Genomic DNA, 20,122 nt, shown 5'->3' with positions numbered 1-20,122 from the left:
TTTCAAACAAGAGAGACATTTTTAAAAACAGAGAAGCATCCAGCCAGGCAAATGGTATATCAAATATTTTTTATTTGTGAAAGAGAATGGCCCCTTAACAGATATTACCCAAAAATGCAGATGTGCAGATGCATGTTTGTATGGGATATAACACGACAGATTAAAATCTTCATCAAGCATCATGTCACAGGAGGAAACCGTAGTAAAAACATTTCCCATTGTCAGATTCTGTAATTCTATTTAATCTAATAGAATATCTGCCATCCCTAGAAGTACAACGAAATGTGTTAAAAATCTTATTTCAAATGCTTGCAACATGTGGTCCTTGCACTTTGATCCAACACAGGATTTGTTTAGCACTGAAAATTAACTACAGCTAGCTGTATCCCTCTGTGAGCATCTGCTGCAAACCACTCATGTACGGTCCTGAAAACCACAGGTACAGTCCAGTTAAAGTAGAGTGTGGTACAGACTGTACCATAGGTGACAACTTGCATGCCTAGCCTCCATTATCAGACTGGCGGCCTCCATTATCACTGATCCAACAATGCTTGCATGCACGCTCCTTCCAGACCATACCAACACTTTGCAATTCACAAAATCAATGGCTTTCTAAACTATAAAAATCATCTAATATTTGTCTGTAATGACAACCGATCAAATCTCATTCTACTGCCAATATATTACAAGCACAAGCACAGGTAGGGTGCAGCTCTTCAAGAGGGACAAAGGGTTGATAAGTCCCATCACACCAAAGGAAAAGGAATACCTGATAAGAATACAACACTAACAAAGACACAAAGGTAATGGATATATAACAAAACGTCAGACGCCTCTGAGCCTACTGGACACTTCAGTTACAGCGCTAAGCAGTGCCAGAGGTGAACCATCAGGGGAAATGTTTCTTAGTCCCAGATTAATCTGGATGAGAGAAATGAGTGCAAGGTGTGTTAGATCATGGCAGGAGCTAAACAGATGGGATAGGTTAAAACAGAGGAATGACAATCAACATGGACTCATGAGGGTGAAGTAACAACACGTGATTGGCCGAACAGAGATGGCTGAATGGTGGAGAGAATGTAGTATCCTACCAAAGTAACTGTGAGATGAATAATGTGTAATGATGTGTGTAATTAACAACCAGTGGTTATAAGACACCAGATTCAATACTCAGAGCTCAGTATTGGTGATTTGCATGTTTCCTGCATACATTTGCATTTTCTTATTTGAATTCAGAAATGAACAATCCTAAAGTCATAAAGCAAGGAAAACGTGAAACTGGAAACACACTGGTATAAAGTCAGTCGTCAGGCTACAATTCCAGCTTTAAACAAAAAACAAATGGAAAAACTGGTCTTGGTCAGAAAAAAAACAAGCAACTTTAAAAGATAGCGTCCCATTGGTCACTTGCCCGTGACCTCAGCCAATGTGAAACTCCACCAGAACTTCTCTGTCCAACGGTTCTATATAAAGACACGAGTGAGACATTAGCTGTGGAGAAGAGCCCTGAGAGCTCACTACTGTCCCCTACAGGTCAGCCAGCCCCTCTCCTAGCTCCTCCTCTCCCAGATCCACACCCTCTTTTTCATCTTCCTCTTCTACCAGTTCCTCCTCTTTCACGCCACCATCCACCTTCACGTCTTCAGGCTTGTGCTCCTCGTTGCGTTCCAGCTCCTTTCCATTTTCTACAGCCTCTGCAGCTGGCTCTGCCCCATCACCTGCTGACCCTGTCTCTCCTGTTTTCAGCTTCTGGCTCTCGTTGGGCAGACCAGCTTCTGGCATGTCTTCTGTTGCCAAGGGGTCCTCTGGGTCCTGATCTTCCTGGTCATCTGGGAATGGGTTTTCATTCTGAGATCAAAGAGAGAGTTTTTTTATTTATTAAAAACACACATTACTTTTTTCAAGCAACAGGAATACAGGCAATATTCATTAATCTTATATTCATATGGGATAGAACATACACCAACAATGATTGTGTTTACATATACTTAATAATCCAATAATTGCAGAAAATAAGATTGTCAGTAATCTGATCAATGCATTTACATGCACTTGGTTATTCAGTTAATGGGAAAACTCTGGGTTTACATCAGTCAGGCAATAATCACATTTCTACTTCACAAGCAGCCAATAATCTCACAGAAGGATGACACCTAAACTTCAAACTTCCTGTAAACATGGACCCAGTTTACCAGCCACTATGGATCTTTGTTTTATGGTTATTAATAGTGTGCAACACTGCTCATTTGACAGCTATATTGATGCAAAGATGGAAAGAAGCCCCCCCCCCCCCCAACAAGCAGGTGCTGCATTTAATTTTGCTAGCTGCTTCCCGAACAGATCTACACTATCTGGTTACATTTGTGAGTATGCACAACTAGAAAATATGAAAGAAATCAGTATAAAAAGTATACATGTGCTCAGAAATCAGATTACTTAGCTAAAATCCAGACATCTTTATTGGATTTCATACTATGATATGAAAAGGTATGCTGTTTATATCACCACTTGAATAATCAGATAACTGGAGAAATCAACTTATGATCAGATTATTAGGTGAGAGTAGGCTTGTGTATAAGATGTGTGTATGGGGATGCGAGAGTGTGTGGGGGTGTGTGTACGCCTGTGTGTGGGGCAAGGGTGTGTGTATGAGGTGTGGAGATGTGTGAATAGGCATGTGTATGAGGGTGTAGGGTACCTTTAGGTAGCTCTCCAGTTTTTTGCGGATGATTTTGTGGTTGAGGATACTGCGGGCCACAGACAGACCAGACCTCTTGGACTCCTCCATCATATACTACACATGACAAAGACAGACATGCTCAGACCTCCTGGACTCATACACTACACCTGAAGTAAAGCTCAAATCATACAGGTCAACATAAAGTACATTACAAACACACCACACTGCACATTCTAATCATGCACAGCATTTAATTGCTTGGGTTTGCATGTGTATCTTGAACCAATTAACGTCATTCAGTTTGAGTGTGTGTGTACCTTGCGGTTGTAGTTGTGGTCGGGTGATCTGAGGTGTTTCTGGATCAGATTGTACTGCATGGGGATGTACATGTCACACGCAGCACAGTGAGCAGCTTCCACCTTCCTCATGAAATGCTCCATACCGATGTCTACACACACACACACACACACACACACACACACACACACACACACACACACACACACACACACACACACACAATGTAAGATCAACAAAGTAAAACTAGGCTAAAGAAACAGAAAAGGAATATATACTCCTACCCACCTCTGGTCAGGTCTTGCTCCTTCAACACCTGACAGATGGCAGCACTGTGATTTGTTATTTGACACAATGTATTCTCCATCTTCTTATGCTTAATATTCAGGTACTCCTAAAACACACACACACACACACACACCTGCAGCAGTCAGGTTGACAGAACTACCTTGATGCTCCCCAGCTTTCATTCGTTATGCTGCAAAGATGCAGATTGTCGTTGCATAGACAGCAGGTGAATCGTTTGTGGGCGGAGCATGCACCTCAAGCTCAGGGGAAGCGCTGAGCCATCGATCAGATCTTCAAAACATAATAACAATAAGCTGACACATTGTTATTTACACTGGGTTTAGAGTTCTGCCATCCAGCATGGCTATGAGTGTAAACCACATCTCTGGCAGTTGCAGTGGATTTACCTAGAATGACTGTCTTGTATTTCAAATACAGTCAACACCCGACTTGCCTTGTTGCTGGTCAGAATGCGTCGAGAAGACTAGCTACAAAATGGTTGTTATTATTATTATGCTAATGAGATTTAATAGGCTCTTCCCACTTGTCTAAGATCAGTTTACATTTACAGCACTTAGCAGACGCACTTGTCCAGAGTGATTTACAATAGATGTCTCTATGCGAGAAACCATTATACTAGGCCATAATCCAAGCTAGAAACCCATCAGAGAAAACACACCCAGGTTTTGGTTAGGAGCATGTGTTCCTAGGTCATCATAAAACAGGGCCACAGAGTGACTGGGCTTGTACCTGCAAGAAGTCCATGGTGTGTTTGGACAACTCGTTGGATAGAAACTTGAAATGATCTTTGTGGAACTTGCTCTCCAGATGTTTCACCATGTCCTCGCTGTAGAATGAGCGGAACTTGCAGATGGAACATGCAAAGGATATCCTGGAGATCACACAATGGGCAGCAGAGATGGCCAATCAGAACAGAGATTTAGAAAAGGGTAGGTCTGTCAAGCACCACCGTGGGAGAGGTACAGGGATATCCAGTTTAGTGCTGCATACATGTGATTCAAGTACATCTCAGATAATTAGCAAGACCCTAAGAGCGGAGACAACAGCAAGGGAATTGCAGGTTAAAGCTGAAGAGAAGTTGGAAAAAAAGGAATGAACCTGACCTCCGAGCAGTTATCTTGATCCCTGACATCTCAAAGAAGCCCCGTCTTTTCTTAGGTTTATCATCAGTGAGCGGGGTCTGTTCACTCTGCAGCTTGGCCTTCAAATGTGACAACTCCTCCTCAATGGACAGAGCTAGAGAGAGAGAGAGAGAGAATCACAAGTAACTGTGGACTACACAGAAAACAGTCTAAAGTTTAAATAGTGAAATACAATCTGTGGTCATAAGCCACTAGACGGAAGGAAACCGGGAGATACATACTGCTACACTCTCCTTCAGCTTCGGAGATCTGCTGAACACACACACACACACACAGTCAGCTCATACTCCTAAAAGTCACACAATCAGAAAAAGGCTCGCACAAACCCCAAACAATCCCTCCTCCTGCCCACTTACACACTCAGAGTCTACCATGGCTGAAATCAGAGTTTCCTTCTTTACTCCCTGATCTGCAGCATCTAGACAGTGAGAGAGGAAGAGCTCAGCTCAGTTTAGACATCTCCAAACGTTTGCTTCTTCATAACAGCACCACTGGCCTAGAGGAGAGCCCTAACTGGCTGCTGGAGCCTTGCGATTGGTCCACACTGACAGGAGGACGGAGCGCAGAGGCCCAGGGGACTCACAGACGTACTGTACATCAACACTGTTCTGCCGTGTCTTTTTTTTTTTATCTGTGTGTGGGACAAACCCTCATCCACATCACTGTTCATGAGCCCTGCCTAGATTAAAACTACCTGGTGCCTGGCTGCTAATTGTGCAGTTCCAGGTAGAACGAGCAGAGGGAGTGAGAGCAGCAGTACCGCAGTCTGTGTCGGCAGAACGGGGAAGCTGCCGGTCCTGGAGCTTCATTCTCAGCTGAGCGATCTCCTCTTTAATAGACAAACCTGAGGGCAGGAGAGACAGTCACCACATGAACACAGAGATACACATATACACACACGAACGGTACAATGACATGCTTCTCCTCGTTTATCCCAGCTTCTTTGGAAGATTGGGTCAGAGTGCAAGGTCAGCCATAGTGTGGTGCGGACAGTGTGGAACAGAGTCTTGCTCAAGGGTCCAAGTTTGGCCGCACGGACGAGCCGAGGTTCAAACCCACAGCCTTCCAATTGACAGGACTACAGGAGCCCACCCTCTGGACTGATGAGTGCGGATGAGTCTCTGGCGAACGAGCTGAATACATTCTTTGCTCGCTTCGAGGCTACATCTAGCAGCGATAATGCTAGCAGCACAAATGCCAACGGCGCTAGTGCTAACAGCGCCAATGCTAACGGCGCTAGTGCAAATGGCACTATCGGCGCAGCCAATGGCACATGCGCGGGGCCCACCATAGAACAGCGCCCTCTCATCATCACTGAGAGTGACGTGAGGAGAGTGCTTAAAAGGGTGAATACCAGGAAGGCGATGGGACCAGACGGTATCTACGGGAGGGTCCTCAAAGCCTGCGCAGATCAGCTAGCCCCGGTATTCACCGACATCTTCAATCTCTTCCTGTCGCTCGGTATCGTCCCGTCCAGCTTCAAGCGGTCCACCATCGTCCCCGTCCCGAAGAAACCTCGACCCTCCGACCTCAATGACTACCGCCCTGTCGCCCTCACATCAGTCGTGATGAAGTGCTTTGAAAAGCTAGTCAGAGACTTCATCACATCTTCACTGCCAGCCTCCATGGACCCACTGCAGTTTGCATACCGCCACAACCGCTCCACTGACGATGCAATTGCACATCTGCTCCACACTACACTGACTCACCTGGACGAAGGGAGGAGAAATTATGTTAAAATGCTATTTGTCGACTACAGTTCAGCATTTAACACTATCATCCCCTCCCTACTCACTACTAAGTTGGGGGATCTAGGACTGCATACATCCCTGTGCGACTGGATCTCCAACTTCCTAACAGACAGACCACAATCAGTACGGGTGGGCAACTGCGCCTCATGCATACCTCACCCTCAGCACTGGAGCTCCTCAGGGTTGTGTCCTAAGCCCCCTGCTCTACTCACTGTACACCTACGACTGCACAGCCACTTCCAGCTCTAACAAGTTTGCTGACGACACCGTTGTCGTGGGTCTGATCTCGGACAATGACGAGAGGGCCTACCTGGAGGAGATTAAACACCTGGAAAGCTGGTGCCAGGAAAATAATCTCCTCCTAAACGTCAGTAAAACAAAGGAGCTGATCGTGGATTGCAGCAAGAAGCAGGAGTGGCACTACCAACTTGTGAGGATCAGTGGAACCACGGTGGAGAGAGTAGATAGTTTCAGGTACCTTGGAGTTCACATCTCGCAGGACCTGTCCTGGTCCCGCCATACCAACTCCCTGGCAAAGAAGGCTCGTCAGCGTCTTTACCACCTCAGACACCTAAGAGACTTCAGACTGCCTTCCATGGTACTGCGGAACTTCTACACCTGCACTATCGAGAGCATCCTCACGGGGAACATCACAGTCTGGTTTGGGAATAGCACCAAGCAGGACAGACAAGCACTCCAAAGGGTAGTGCGTTCAGCAGAGCGCATCACTCACACGGAACTTCCTGACCTGCAGACCATCTACTACAAGCGGCGCCAGACCAAGGCCAGGAAAATTGTGAAGGACCCCACCCATCCCAACAATAGACTCTTCTCTCTGTTGAGGTCAGGGAGGCGCTTCCGCTCCCTGAAAACCAAGACAGAGAGGCTGAAGAGGAGCTTCTTCCCACAGGCCATTCGGGCCCTGAATCAGGGAAACTGAAACTGGGACCACCACCACCACCATGTAATATGACTGTATATCTGTACATCTGTATATATAGATTTATACTCAATTACCCTGTTACACAACAACTGTAGATATGTTATTATACAAAATGGATCTGTACATTCTGTAGATTGTGTACATATATACCCAACCATATACATTGTACATTGTGTATATAATCATAATATACATATATTGTACATACATTGTTAATATATTTTTGTACATACATAGAATATATATATATTTATCTGCATATATATATTTTTCTCTATGCACCCCTGTTTCTCTTCCTCAGTTTGGACAGAGCGCTCTCCACCATTTCACTGCGCGTTATACTGTGTATGACTATGTGTGTGACGAATAAATCGAACTTGAACTTGAATTTGATAGTCCAAAGTCCTAACCACAACAGATGGAGTGGGTGTGGGTGGAGTGGTTGTGTGGAAGTTCAGTGCTCACCAGTGGTTTTCTCTTCAGCTGCTTGTGTGGTGACCTGCAGTGGGGACACAAACACACATTGCATTGGCTGCGCAGAGCCGCATGGTTGTTGTACAAACGCACTGGTCACACACCTGCTATCACCTATGTACCCAAATATTCTCTGAAACCTCTGTCCGCAATAACATTAAAGTAATATCAAGAAGAATAACTCTGAAACCCACCGTGGCAGGAGTGCAGGGTTTCTTCCATTCCACCTTCTGTTCAGATGGCTCTGTGGCGAGAGAGAAGCCGTGAGATCAAGTTCAAGAGGTTTTATTGTCATTTCAGCTATATACAAGTACACAACAAAAACGAGACAATGTTCCTCCAGGACCATGGTGCAACATAAAAACAACAGTGCAACAGACAACATGCTACACAAGTTGAGGAGATGAGGAGAAAGAGGAGAGTGAGAGAGAAGCAGACATGACGGGGAGTGGACAGTACCGCAGGTGGCTGCATCCTCTCCTGCCAACTCTGTCTTTCCCATTTTAGACTCCGGCTCATCAGCTGCAGTCAGACTCTGTTTCCTCTTCTTCTGCACCTCTGGCTGAGGTTTTACCTGCTGCTGCTGCCACCATAGCAACAGACCAACATATTAAACACAGATCAACACACGCAGTGTTGGACACTTCGTATCTTGCACGCGCACGCACACGCGCGCGCGCACACACACACACACACACACACACACACACACACACACACACACAAATGTACATGCTCACATGAAACACACATGTCCGCAGCACTCGCGGTTGGGGTGGCTGGCCCTTCGCCTGGAGATCTGTCAGAAGGCTCAACAGACCCATACACAACTGATCAAGACTCTGACTGTCTACAACAGGTACGACCTTCACACCTTAACCATGAACTACTAGCAGAGACTGTTCATGAGAGGGAGAGCTCCAGGAATAGGGTTGGGTCCCTCCCCACACACCCACCTCATTTAACCAACCTTAAACATGTGGAAATTCTCACGGAAAATATTTCAATTCAATCTCTCATTGGTCAACTCTGATGTCACATGACCAGCTATGAGCCAATAATATTCAACTGGAAAGCAAGTCTAGTCACTGTAATTCAAACCACAGAAAATAAAACAGAACAACGGAACAAAGTAAATGAAAATAAAGAGACTGGAATATAACCCTGACGACGGAAAATTCAACAGTACAAGAAAGAGTGGCAAGACGCCCCCTTGTTACTCCACCCGTTAGCAGTGGAGGATTGGGGGTCAATTTCACTTCTCTGAGTGGGAGGGCATGTATACCACAGCAGGTGGAGGATGTGCTGCTCCACTGGCTCAAATACTGGGACAGTTTTCCAGACTGGAGCCAGGTGTACTTGTATACTACAAAAGATGCAACCCAGTGACGGAGTGGCGAGTGGAGTAACAGAATATAACTTCCACACGTATCTCCACCCTTCAGGCTGGGCAGGCTGGAGTAGGAGGGTTTGGGGGGAGGGGGTTGGTTGATGGTTCAAGTCCAGTGTTTTACTTGAGGTACTTACTCGGTTGAGGGGCCTCTTGCGGGTGCGTTTTCGGTTGGCCCTTTGGCCCCCTCCAAAGTGCCGGACAGGATAGTCCTGGGAGCCATGCTGGGGCTGGTACGCCCCACTCTCGGGGTACATGCGGTGGGCCAGGAGCGACGGCAGCTTGCCACGTCCTGAGGGGGAGGGGCCTTGCCCTCCGTTCCGCCCACCTCCACCCCCCACAGAGGAGGAATCTTGCCAACGGCCAAAGCCGTGCCCTCCTTGTGCCCCGCCCCTCTGCGGAGATATCTGCCCCGCCCCCCAGCTGGAGCCTGAGAAGGCATCTCGAACCTGCCGCATTTGGGCAGGTCCATACGAGGAGAGTCCGTCAAAGCCGCCACCCCCTCCTGCTCCTCCCATCGCCCCGAAGCCCATACCTCCACGCTGGGCCATCACGTCGCCCCGGGAGTCACCATAACCATAGTTACCGGAACTGTAGAGATCACGTGGGCCAAGGGCAGAGGAGCGCGAGTCGTAAGACTCGTACTGGTCAAACCTGCAGAGGGAGGGAGGCGCAGAGCAAGCAGACATGAAGCAGTGACAACCCTCAGAATTTTACTTTCCATTTCTCCTTCACACCCTTATTTCCCTCTGGATTCACTCACTCTCTCCCTCACTGTCCCACCAATTAGTCCCCCTCACACTTTCTTCACAAGTTTCTTGCATGAAAGACAGTGAAAGTTAAATTGTTGCATTTCATTGCAAGATGCATTATGACAGTGAATATTCATTCAAACCGCTCACCACTCAGCACCCACTAACTGTATGGCCTTATACGCGGTCAGAGAAGGTCGCGCCCTGACCTCACTCAAGCCGTTATGGAACAGGGTAAAGAAGGGATAGAGCACAGGCTACTGTGAGACTGTGGCTTAAACATATGGTTGCAAGAAACAGCATGAACACGAGCTGACTGAACTGCTACTTGACTGGATACAATTAAGGAACTGAGGAGTGATTTGACAGATATACATTATGGACTATTACAATACACAGAGACATCTTTTGGTAGATTTTGTACTCACTGAAAGAAGACGGCCATCAGACAGCCCCAGATTTCTCTACTATTGTAGACGTGTGGAAGACTACTCAGTGCTGAGGCTCCAAACTGGGTCTATTCACTCAGTAAAATCTGGATTCACTCACTATGACCTGGATTCACTCAGTAACATCTGGTGTCATTCACTTTTAACCAAACAGAGGCCTTCAGACACACAAAGCCCGCTGTGCAGAGAAGTACAGTGTGGGGAAACTACTCTACCTGGCCCTGTGTAAGAAAAATGCATGGGAAACTGTGTTACTGGGCCCTGTGAGAAGCACTATTTGGGAAGCTGTGCTCCCTGACACCTGTGTCAGAAGACAGTGGGAAACTGTGCTCCCTGGCCCTGTCTCAGAAGACTGTATGTGAAACAGTGTTACCTGTCCCTCCGTCTGCCTCCACACACACCCCCCTCAAGCTGCGCCAGCACATCGAGCCGTTGGTTTATTTTGGCAATAACATCGTCCGCATTCGTTCGCGTTGCCGACAGGAGAGGTGCCCCCGACAGACTACTCTTCATCTGCCCCCCACCACCGCTGCCGCCGAACCCTCCTCCGCCATAAGCACCTCCACCTGACATGGAGTCCTTGTAGCCATAGAGGTCGTAGCTTCCTGAGCCTGAGAGGAGAGGAAAGGGATGACAGGTACTTCAGTCCAGGAGTCGTCAGGTGACAACAACACTGCAGTTAACAACCGTTCAATGTGCACCACAGCAAAGACAACAAATCAAACACCAAGAGATCTGCACGAGAGCAGTGTCCTGTGCCTGTGCGCTTTTTGTGAGAAACGTGCAGAGATGCACTTTAACTGGCTCTCACCTCTGCTGGAAGAGCTTTCTCCCCAGCTAGAGAACCCTGCACAGAGAAGACCAAGAGAAAATAACGTTTGAACAAATGACACGAAATATGCAGATACAAATGATCAATCAAATCAAGAATTCATGGAACACTGCAATTCATCTATCTAGATAATCGGCTCCGGAGCGTCCATAAAGCCTGGAAAAAAACACTATGGGGTCCTTGTGTACTACCACAACTAATACAAATATCTAACGTTGCGTCTTCTGCACATCACGTTTGGATCCTCATGTACATTGCTAAAGTTCTGTATTTTACACACAATCACAGACAATGAGCATAATGGTGCCTGCAACAATATTCATTTAATTTTATGTGTTATGAAACAGAGCACCACAGCTAAGAGAGAGTAAGTTTGCCAAATATAATTTGAAGTCAGTAACGAAACCTTAGCTAGGCTATCTTACCTAGCTAACTAGCTAACCTAAATTCGCTGGGGTCCTCTTTTTTGATAACTGAGACCAAACCGGTTTGCCAGTAGAGTAAAACTTTAACGCTAGATAAAATAACTAGTTAGCTAACCCATTTTAATTATGCTAGCTATCCAGCTAACATGGGGCAGTTTGAGGCGAAGGAACGCACAAACATACAAGGTCACTAATATTATAAAACAGCTTTAGACACCGGAATGATCTCGCTAACAGAATTGCCTTACCTAAACCAAATCCACGACTGTCCATATTAACTTCGAAGCGCGGATTGTAAATCCGTAGCTAGCTAATCTTCACGGTAGAAAGCGTTTTCTCTTCTTCTTCTTCTTCTTCATGCGGTCAATGGCATTTCGCGCAAGGTTTGCACATACTGCCACCTTCTGTGCTCAGACAGAAGTGCTCAGGACGACGCAATCAACTGGCATGTGAGGCGTCAAGCGTCTCCCTCAGGGAAGGGGGGAAGAGATGCTTTTTGAAAGCATTTTCATTCCGAATGTATTTTAATTTCTTCAAGACAGTACATTTATCAAGAATTCCAAAAACCTACTTTTCTTGATTTTCTCAGGATCAAATCGACCTTAAACATTGAGCAACTGCAACGACTGCAACAATATAAAGAGCCCACACAACACTAGGATTGAATTGCTATTACTCCTGGAGCCAGTGCCAGATGAAACCCTGAGGAAGCCTATACAGGCAGTCAAAATCTTGCCCCGCCCCATGTAAATGATTTCCTAATCCTTTTTTTTTCTTTTTCTGTTGTTGTAGGGTGCCTACAGTGATATCTCTCTCTCTCTCACACACACACACACACACACACACACACACACACACACACACACACACACACACACACACACACACACACACACACCAGTTAATTTCTGACAAACACTGAGAACTACAGCTTCACATTTTGGACTGTTCCATCTGTTTCTATATCCTTAATTTGGTCTTGTGTTGAGGTGCTGAAAAAAATATGAGAATGCAAAAATATTTTCCCCCCTTCATACATTACTGGCTTGGCAGCTTTCTTCCCCAAACTGCCTCAACAAACACAGATACTTGAAGAAATTTGCCATAAATTACTAACAGGAGTGGCACATGCCAGATGGAATTTACCTTCAAGACTGTTGGGCCCTGTCTTTGAGAAGAAGGCTACTTTTGTAACGCTCAACATGGGGGCTGTATCACAGCAAGTCACGCTTTCTATAAAAGGGACACAGTCGCTATGCTGAGCCTTACCATTTATTTTTAGCCAGTGTCCGGTCTCGTATTATGTCTGACTGAATGCAAAATACCAGTCGACTCTAGGCTACACTGAAGCTACAATATAACCAAAGTTATTAACTATATAGAAGTTTATTCCGTATCTCACTGGTAAATCCAAAATTAACATTATAGGAGAGCTAACTAATTAATAAGCCAATATATTAGTCATTAAAACAAAATAGTCAAATAAACGAAATTGCACACACAGAGGAGACATGCAGTGAGCTACTGCATCTAACAGCAAAGCAACCTAGCCATCAGCTCTCTACTTTCCTAAAAAACAGTTGAGTCTCTAGCTAGTTAACTAGCCATTTTCCCTCAGAAGGGTAAAACAGCTTGCTAACTAGTTAATTGTCTAGTTGGCGTAGTTATTAATCAGTAAAGTGTTAATGAAGCTTCAAATAAAGTGAAAACTTGTCAGTACCTGTATCCAAACTATATAGAAAGTTCATCAGGTAAAATAAATGAAAGCTAGTTTTTGTGAGACTCGATAATTGTGCTCAAAAATCCCCTTTTATTGGTTTAATACAGATAATTCGCTAACAATAAAATATTATAATTATAAAATTATACATACAAATTATATAAAGATAAGACGTACATGTATACATACGCAGCCATTTTTATATAATAATATAGCAAATTTGGAATATAGCAAAACATATATTTTTTGTAACTAAACACTTCATATATACAGATATACAGTATTGTAAGAAATTACAGTACAGGCCCAAAGGTGACTGGATTACCCTGCTGTACTCAATGGCATCATTATCATCATCAAAGGTCCAAACCAGGGCATCTCTCCTAACCCGTGGAGACCATTTGTCTTATTTAACATATGAAAAGCAAACCAGGATGGCTGCAGCAGCTCTTGCTATGGATATAAAAGACGTAATCAAAGGCATTTTGAGAGTGAGTGATCAACATCCATCACAGACAATGGGAACTGGCCTAGACATGAAGGTGTCAGAAATCCATTTACATTGAGCCATCATGGATAGAACTGCAGTAACACTGGTGACACAGAATTGAGGTCACATCCTTAAAGGGAGCGGTTGTTGTGGGATTAATATTTATATATATATAAAACATGAAAGAGGTACTTGATCCAAATGGTCTGAGCCCTATGACTGCCACATCAAGATTTCCTTCTATTCTCACATCTGCTTCTATTACTTTACACATTTTAATGATTTTTTCTATCGTGCAAAGTGTACAAAACGGAGAGGGCTGCAAAGTCACATTAAATAACGAAAATATCCAGCTTATTCCTGTGAATGTTTTACATTTAAAAATGCACTGAGATGATAGGTAAGTACACAGTGTTTGTATACTGTTACACCAATAAGAAAAATATCTTAGGACAGGCAGTCCCCTTTGGAGTTCCTCTCATTTGGAGTTGGTCCAGCCTACAGAAATACATACTTCAAGATTATTAAATCATTAGCTGGATCGCCGTGAAGTCCAACTGCCTATAATTTCCACTTATACAAGCAACCATGTTGTAAAATATTGTGCTACTCAGTCTGACTGAAAGAGGTGTATTTGGCAAAAAATGGACTAATACATATGTTAGAAACTGGTATAAAGTGACCAGTCCTTCGGGTTCGATCTCCTCCAAGTTACCCTATGCCCTCTGCGCTCTGTAGCCGGATCAATCCGGGGAAGTCAAGAGACACTGACACCAAGGTAGTGAATCAAGGGAGTTCCACTTTATTGAGGGAAGCACAGAGTATATATGTGTCCTATATCTACTATCTAAATCTACAGGATGACGGGGAAAAGTGAGGCATGTTCTAAGGATCTACGTAGAAAGGAAAGAGACATGGTTAGTAAAGATTGGATTTTCTCTGCATTAACAAGCCACGAGCTGTTCCCGTGCCCGCCATGAGCCACTCCTGTGCTTAGAGAGAGACAGAGAGAGAGAGAAAGAGAAAGGGAGGGGTAAAGGAGACAAGAAGAGGAAGCGGATGACCTCGGGCGACCAGATAACGGTCAAGCTGCCATGTCATGACTGATAAGCAGAGACCTTGTATTGTGTGCCTGAAGACAGATAGGCTGCAGGATCTAACAGCATACCCTCTTTTGGATGTATTGAGAGGGTTTTCACAGGCAATTACTGCATACGTGTTTCTTTAAAGTACTCAAAAAAAATGAAGCTCCTCCCACACTCTAAGCAGTGATACAGTTCACTGTGTGAATGTGCTCATGTCTTTGGAGAACTCTGTACAGTATGGCTCTTCCCACTCTCTGAACAGTTAAAAGACTTTTCTCCTGTGTGAACACGCTGGTGTGTGTGAAGAGCACTCCACATAAAACTTTTCCCACACTCTGAGCAGTGATACGGCTTCTCTCCTGTCTGAATGTGCTGGTGTGTGAAGAGTCTTCCATGAAGTAAAACTCTTTCCACACTATGAGCAGTGATATGGCTTTTCTCCTGTGTGAAGGCGCTGGTGTCGTTGGAGATGACTCTGTCTAATAAAACTCTTCCCACACTCTGAGCAGTGATATGGTTTCTCTCCTGTGTGAGTATGTTGGTGTGTGCGAAGATTCTGCTGTGTAATATAACTCTTTCCACATTCTGAGCAGTGATACGGCTTCTCTCCTGTGTGAATGCGCTGGTGATTTTGGAGAGTATTCCGTAGAGTAAAACTTTTTCCACACTCTGAGCAGTGATATGGCTTCTCTCCTGTGTGAATGCGCTGGTGTTGTTGGAGAAGACTCTGTCTACTAAAACGCTTCCCACACTCTGAGCAGTGATACAGCTTCTCACCTGTGTGAGTATGTTGGTGTGTGCGAAGATTCTGCTGTGTATTAAAACCATTTCCACATTCTGAACAGTGATACGGCTTCTCTCCTGTGTGAATGCGCTGGTGTCTTTGGAGATGACTCTGTCCAATAAATCTATTACCACACTCTGAGCAGTAATATGGCTTCTCTCCTGTGTGAATGCGCAGGTGTCTTTGGAGACCACCCTTTGTAGTAAAGCTCTTCCCACACTCTGAGCAGTAATACGGCTTCTCTCCTGTGTGAATGCGCTGGTGTGTGTGAAGAGCACTCCACACAGTAAAGCTCTTGCCACATTCTGAGCAGTGATACGGCTTCTCTCCTGTGTGAATGCGCTGGTGTCTTTGGAGAATAACTTTTGTAGTAAAACTCTTGCCACACTCTGAGCAGTGATACGGCTTCTCTCTTGTGTGAAAGCGCTGGTGTTGTTGGAGGCTACTCTGTCTAGTAAAACTCTTTCCACACTCTGAGCAGTGGTGAGTTCTCTCGTTTTCAATATCATTCTGTGAATGTCTGTGAAGTGTGTTGGTGTGAAGAGTATCAGAGGATGTTTGTGGAGTAATCAAGCTTTTTTGGGGCGCCACATTTTCATTTTTAATTCCTCCTGATTTCAGCAATCTGACGTACTCCTCAACGTGGCATCTACTGATGTGTTTGTGGAGGTAATTTTGAGCTGTGCAGGAAAGTTGACACACGGAGCAGGAAAAGACTTGAGATTGGCCGTCCTTCCTTTCTGGAGGGGAAAAAGAGGACACTGCAAACTCAGTTTGAATTGCAACAATTATGACAAAGAACTGTTTGGGGACCTACATAATGTAAACAATGTTTATACTGCTTAAGGTCAAGAAAAAAAAATAACCATGAGACAGAAATAACGAAAAAAAAATGGCTTTCAAAAGTTAATTCAGTAGATTTTCATTTCCGCTTATCTAAGGAAGCTATGAACTACTGCTTTCCTGGGTCAATCACAGCCATGTCACATCTTGAGCTTGATATTTGAACAATGAACAAAGCTGAGCTAAATTGGGTGTGTTAGTTGGGGAAACACTCATGTTTAGCTGTACTGTTTCTTTTTTTCAAACAGTGTTCTACCATGAGATCACACACACACATACAACAGTTAATGTCTGAAAAACAACACAAGACATCAATTAAAAATATTACATTTTCACATTTCTATATGCCAACCTGATCTATGGGATCTGGGCTTCTTCCGGACTGTTCCAATCTGTTGGTCCATAGGGGTGCTATGGTGTACAGAGACCAATATCCCTTCCGCATCTGAGGTGGTACAGGCCTCGGTCTTCACATCCTTACAGAGGTAATGACGAAAGAACAAAAACTCATTTACCAAAACAGGCTAATGAAACAACAGCCCTTATGTATTTTCTCATCTTATGAGCCCCATGGACAATAGTGTCAAGAACCATATCAAGTCAAAAAGCAAAATCTGAAAACGCAATTCATCTGACCTGATGGGAAGAAAATTTGAAAAATGTTATTTCTTCCTATAGAACACCTGACTGATCTCATCTGGTATATATCAAGCACTTCACACACCCAAGCATTACCATAACTATTGCATCTCTTTCACCATCTAGCCCATCAAGCCCTCACAAATTTGCCCTGTAACACCCAAAACAAGCATTACCTCTTTAAACTCTTATAATTTTTACTGTCTACCCACCCCCTCCCAAATTTTTACTGTTTTCATAGTTTCTTTTTAGATGGAAAGCACCTCATGGATCTGTTGTATAAACCTCATCACTCACACAGGATAAAGAATATCCATAAGGGTGCGCTTTTAACGCTCGTGTAGCTTTTGCGTGCATCAATAAAAGGGTGAAAACTGGTGTAGTTTCACATCAATGAAAGTGTTTCTTTTACCTGAATTTCTCTAGTTATCTCTTCTAGCTTCAATTCATCCTCTAGAATGGGTTCAGAAACCTTCTGAAAATCTCCTGCACTCTCCTCTGTCTTTATACAGAGCTATAAAGGAGACAGACAAACACCAGAATATTTAAATATCTGCATTTTAACAACTATTCCATACATCTTTTTATAAGCAGTATTTAAATATACAAACAATTTGAATTATCAAAATAACATTATATAAAGGTGTGGTGAAAGAATAAAAAGGTGCACATGAATGAACCATTAGTGAGAAGAATAATCAGATTCACAACTTTTCAGGCACGTCATATCACATTCTTGTTCTGTGTTGATTATACATGTTTATATTATGTAGGCTTCTTTAGTACCTCCACCAGCCCTAAGGTCTATGAACTCATTCATGCTGTTGAGAATACAGCACTCTATCCATTTATACAAGTGAATTATAGCTAAACCTGGAGTTAACCATTTAAATGGACATCTATAAGAATCAGATGCTGCAGATTTTAAGATTGAGCTCCATTTGGATTGTTACTAAGAATCCCATTCTAATTCAAATTGCTGAAAAGTGCTGAATTTCCATGCATTTCCCATAATTAACTGGTTTAATTGTCAATGTAAAGTAAAAATCACAAATGTTTTACCAGTGAGTGAACAGGAGCCTGGGCTTCTGATGATTTTACTGTGGAAGGTGTCAGGTTTGCTGGTGCTGGAACACAGAAATAACCACATCTCCAGTCTCATGAAGCCTTCTAGAAACTAGCATGGATCATTCAAACCATAACTTTTAAATGTAAAATTGCCCTTCAAAGATCATGTTCTTCTAAAGGTAGTCCACCTTACTTTTAAATGAGAGCAAACTTTTTCTAACACTTACCTGGAGCTTTCCTCTCCAGACTGGGTGTCCACTCATCCTCCATATCACTGTGGTGAGTAGGGGGCACCTCTGTCTGGAGTCTACCTTGTCTCATAAATGCAGGGACAATGCAGTTCCACCCTAAAAGATTCAAGCAGAGAAAAAAAAGTGATACACTAGATTCTGGTCTGCACTCCCCAGACAGACAGCTAATTCTTAATTCACAACTTAACACACTTCCATGTATTCTCTAATAGACTGTGTTTATATATAATGTTCAGCCTAATAGAGGGAATATTTGGCATATTATGACAAAGGTTTACATCTTCATTTATTCCCATCCCAAGTAATTGACCAGCATCTCAGTGAGAGAAGGCTACTCTTGTAACGCTCAACATGGTGGCTGTATCACAGCAAGTCACGCTTTCTATATCCTTAATTTGGTCTTGTGTTGAGGTGCTGAAAAAATATGAGAATGCAAAATATTTCCCCCCCTTCATACATTACTGGCTTGGCAGCTTTCTTCCCCAAACTGCCTCAACAAACCCAGATACTTGAACAAATTTGCCATAAATTACTAACAGGAGTGGCACATGCCAGATGGAATTTACCTTCAAGACTGTTGGGCCCTGTCTTTGAGCGTTTTGTAACGCTCAACATGGGGGCTGTATCACAGCAAGTCACGCTTTCTATAAAAGGGACACAGTCGCTATGCTGAGCCTTACCATTTATTTTTAGCCAGTGTCCGGTCTCGTATTATGTCTGACTGAATGCAAAATACCAGTCGACTCTAGGCTACACTGAAGCTACAATATAACCAAAGTTATTAACTATATAGAAGTTTATTCCGTATCTCACTGGTAAATCCAAAATTAACATTATAGGAGAGCTAACTAATTAATAAGCCAATATATTAGTCATTAAAACAAAATAGTCAAATAAACGAAATTGCACACACAGAGGAGACATGCAGTGAGCTACTGCATCTAACAGCAAAGCAACCTAGCCATCAGCTCTCTACTTTCCTAAAAAACAGTTGAGTCTCTAGCTAGTTAACTAGCCATTTTCCCTCAGAAGGGTAAAACAGCTTGCTAACTAGTTAATTGGCAAGGTAGCGTAGTTATTAATCAGTAAAGTGTTAATGAAGCTTCAAATAAAGTGAAAACTTGTCAGTACCTGTAACCAAACTAACTAGAAAGTTAGATAGTTAGCTAAGCTAGTTAACAAAACTTCAGTTTAATTTCCTTCGAGTTTTAAGCACGATACCCACCTCGAATATAAAAACGAGTTTCTGTGAGACTCAACCGATATCTGCCGCCCGAAAATCCCTTTTCTGTCGGCGTGAATATTGAAGCGAACAGCGATTGCAGCGATAGCTAGAACAATGTCTTTCTGCAGTCGGCTACTTTGGTGTTGCGTAATGCCACGCCCCTTTTTGGATGAAGACAGCCTCTAATTTAACTGGCCGTACAAGCAAAAGTGTTCTTTGCAAACTTAATGGCATAAATTAAGAACGTCGAATTGATTTTTAGCTATTAGGAGCCGAAATCTTTTGATATATATGATATGTTTGTTTACAAATGTATATATGAATTTTTATTGCTATGTGTTCAGTACAGCTCTGCTCAATCTGTAGTACTTTACTGTACTTTGCTTCTACCCACTGGAATAAAAGTCTAACATTTATCTTCAGGTTTGGAGAGACGTCTTTAAATGGATTACCAGCTCATCACAGTGGAAAATACATCTATACTCCCAATGAACAGATATATTCATTATCTTACTAGGAATACAAATGTAAGACACATCAAGTCTAATAAGATACAAATCCCTAGAAGTACAA

General features: G+C 43.5%; 1 protein-coding gene and 1 pseudogene across 7 annotated transcripts; both read right to left on the bottom strand.

Moving 5' to 3' along the window:
- Positions 1-50: 50 nt before the first annotated feature.
- On the bottom strand, positions 51-11,902 carry LOC113592298 (uncharacterized). Of its 6 annotated transcripts, none has more exons than XM_081701358.1 (16): positions 11,693-11,902; positions 10,999-11,034; positions 10,561-10,792; positions 9,124-9,640; positions 8,056-8,179; positions 7,791-7,840; positions 7,588-7,621; positions 5,189-5,272; positions 4,785-4,846; positions 4,650-4,680; positions 4,390-4,522; positions 4,016-4,157; positions 3,266-3,371; positions 2,998-3,128; positions 2,699-2,794; positions 51-1,848 (listed from the first exon to the last, which is right to left on the bottom strand). In XM_081701358.1, the coding sequence occupies exons 1-16, from the start codon at positions 11,715-11,717 to the stop codon at positions 1,528-1,530; spliced, it is 2,124 nt and encodes a 707-aa protein (XP_081557484.1). In that variant the 5' UTR covers positions 11,718-11,902; the 3' UTR covers positions 51-1,527. The 6 variants fall into 6 exon arrangements, with proteins under 6 accessions (XP_081557484.1, XP_035391054.1, XP_035391053.1 ...); XM_035535161.2 differs by having other exon boundaries at positions 8,056-8,176; positions 10,561-10,798; positions 11,693-11,901; XM_035535160.2 differs by having other exon boundaries at positions 10,561-10,798; positions 11,693-11,872.
- Positions 11,903-14,433: 2,531 nt separating this feature from the next.
- On the bottom strand, positions 14,434-19,697 carry LOC113592295 (uncharacterized; annotated as a pseudogene). Its single transcript, XR_014118255.1, has 6 exons — positions 19,550-19,697; positions 18,301-18,420; positions 18,068-18,132; positions 17,418-17,519; positions 16,719-16,842; positions 14,434-16,263 (listed from the first exon to the last, which is right to left on the bottom strand). The product of XR_014118255.1 is annotated as an uncharacterized LOC113592295 (transcript).
- Positions 19,698-20,122: the final 425 nt, after the last annotated feature.

Source organism: Electrophorus electricus, chromosome 18 (assembly GCF_041902795.1).
Source record: "Electrophorus electricus isolate QZ-2024a chromosome 18, ASM4190279v1, whole genome shotgun sequence".
Classification (NCBI taxonomy): Eukaryota; Metazoa; Chordata; class Actinopteri; order Gymnotiformes; family Gymnotidae; genus Electrophorus; species Electrophorus electricus.
Note: the sequence above shows the minus strand (reverse complement) of the source record. Positions and strands in the feature narration are given on the sequence as shown.

Coding starts and splice junctions, on each gene's coding strand:
- LOC113592298 (XM_035535160.2), bottom strand. CDS start 11,717: ATGGACAGTCGTGGATTTGGTTTAG. Junction 7,841..8,055: donor AGAGGATGCAGCCACCTGCG/GTACTGTCCACT, acceptor CTCTCGCCACAG/AGCCATCTGAACAGAAGGTG. Junction 7,622..7,790: donor AACCCTGCACTCCTGCCACG/GTGGGTTTCAGA, acceptor TCCCCACTGCAG/GTCACCACACAAGCAGCTGA.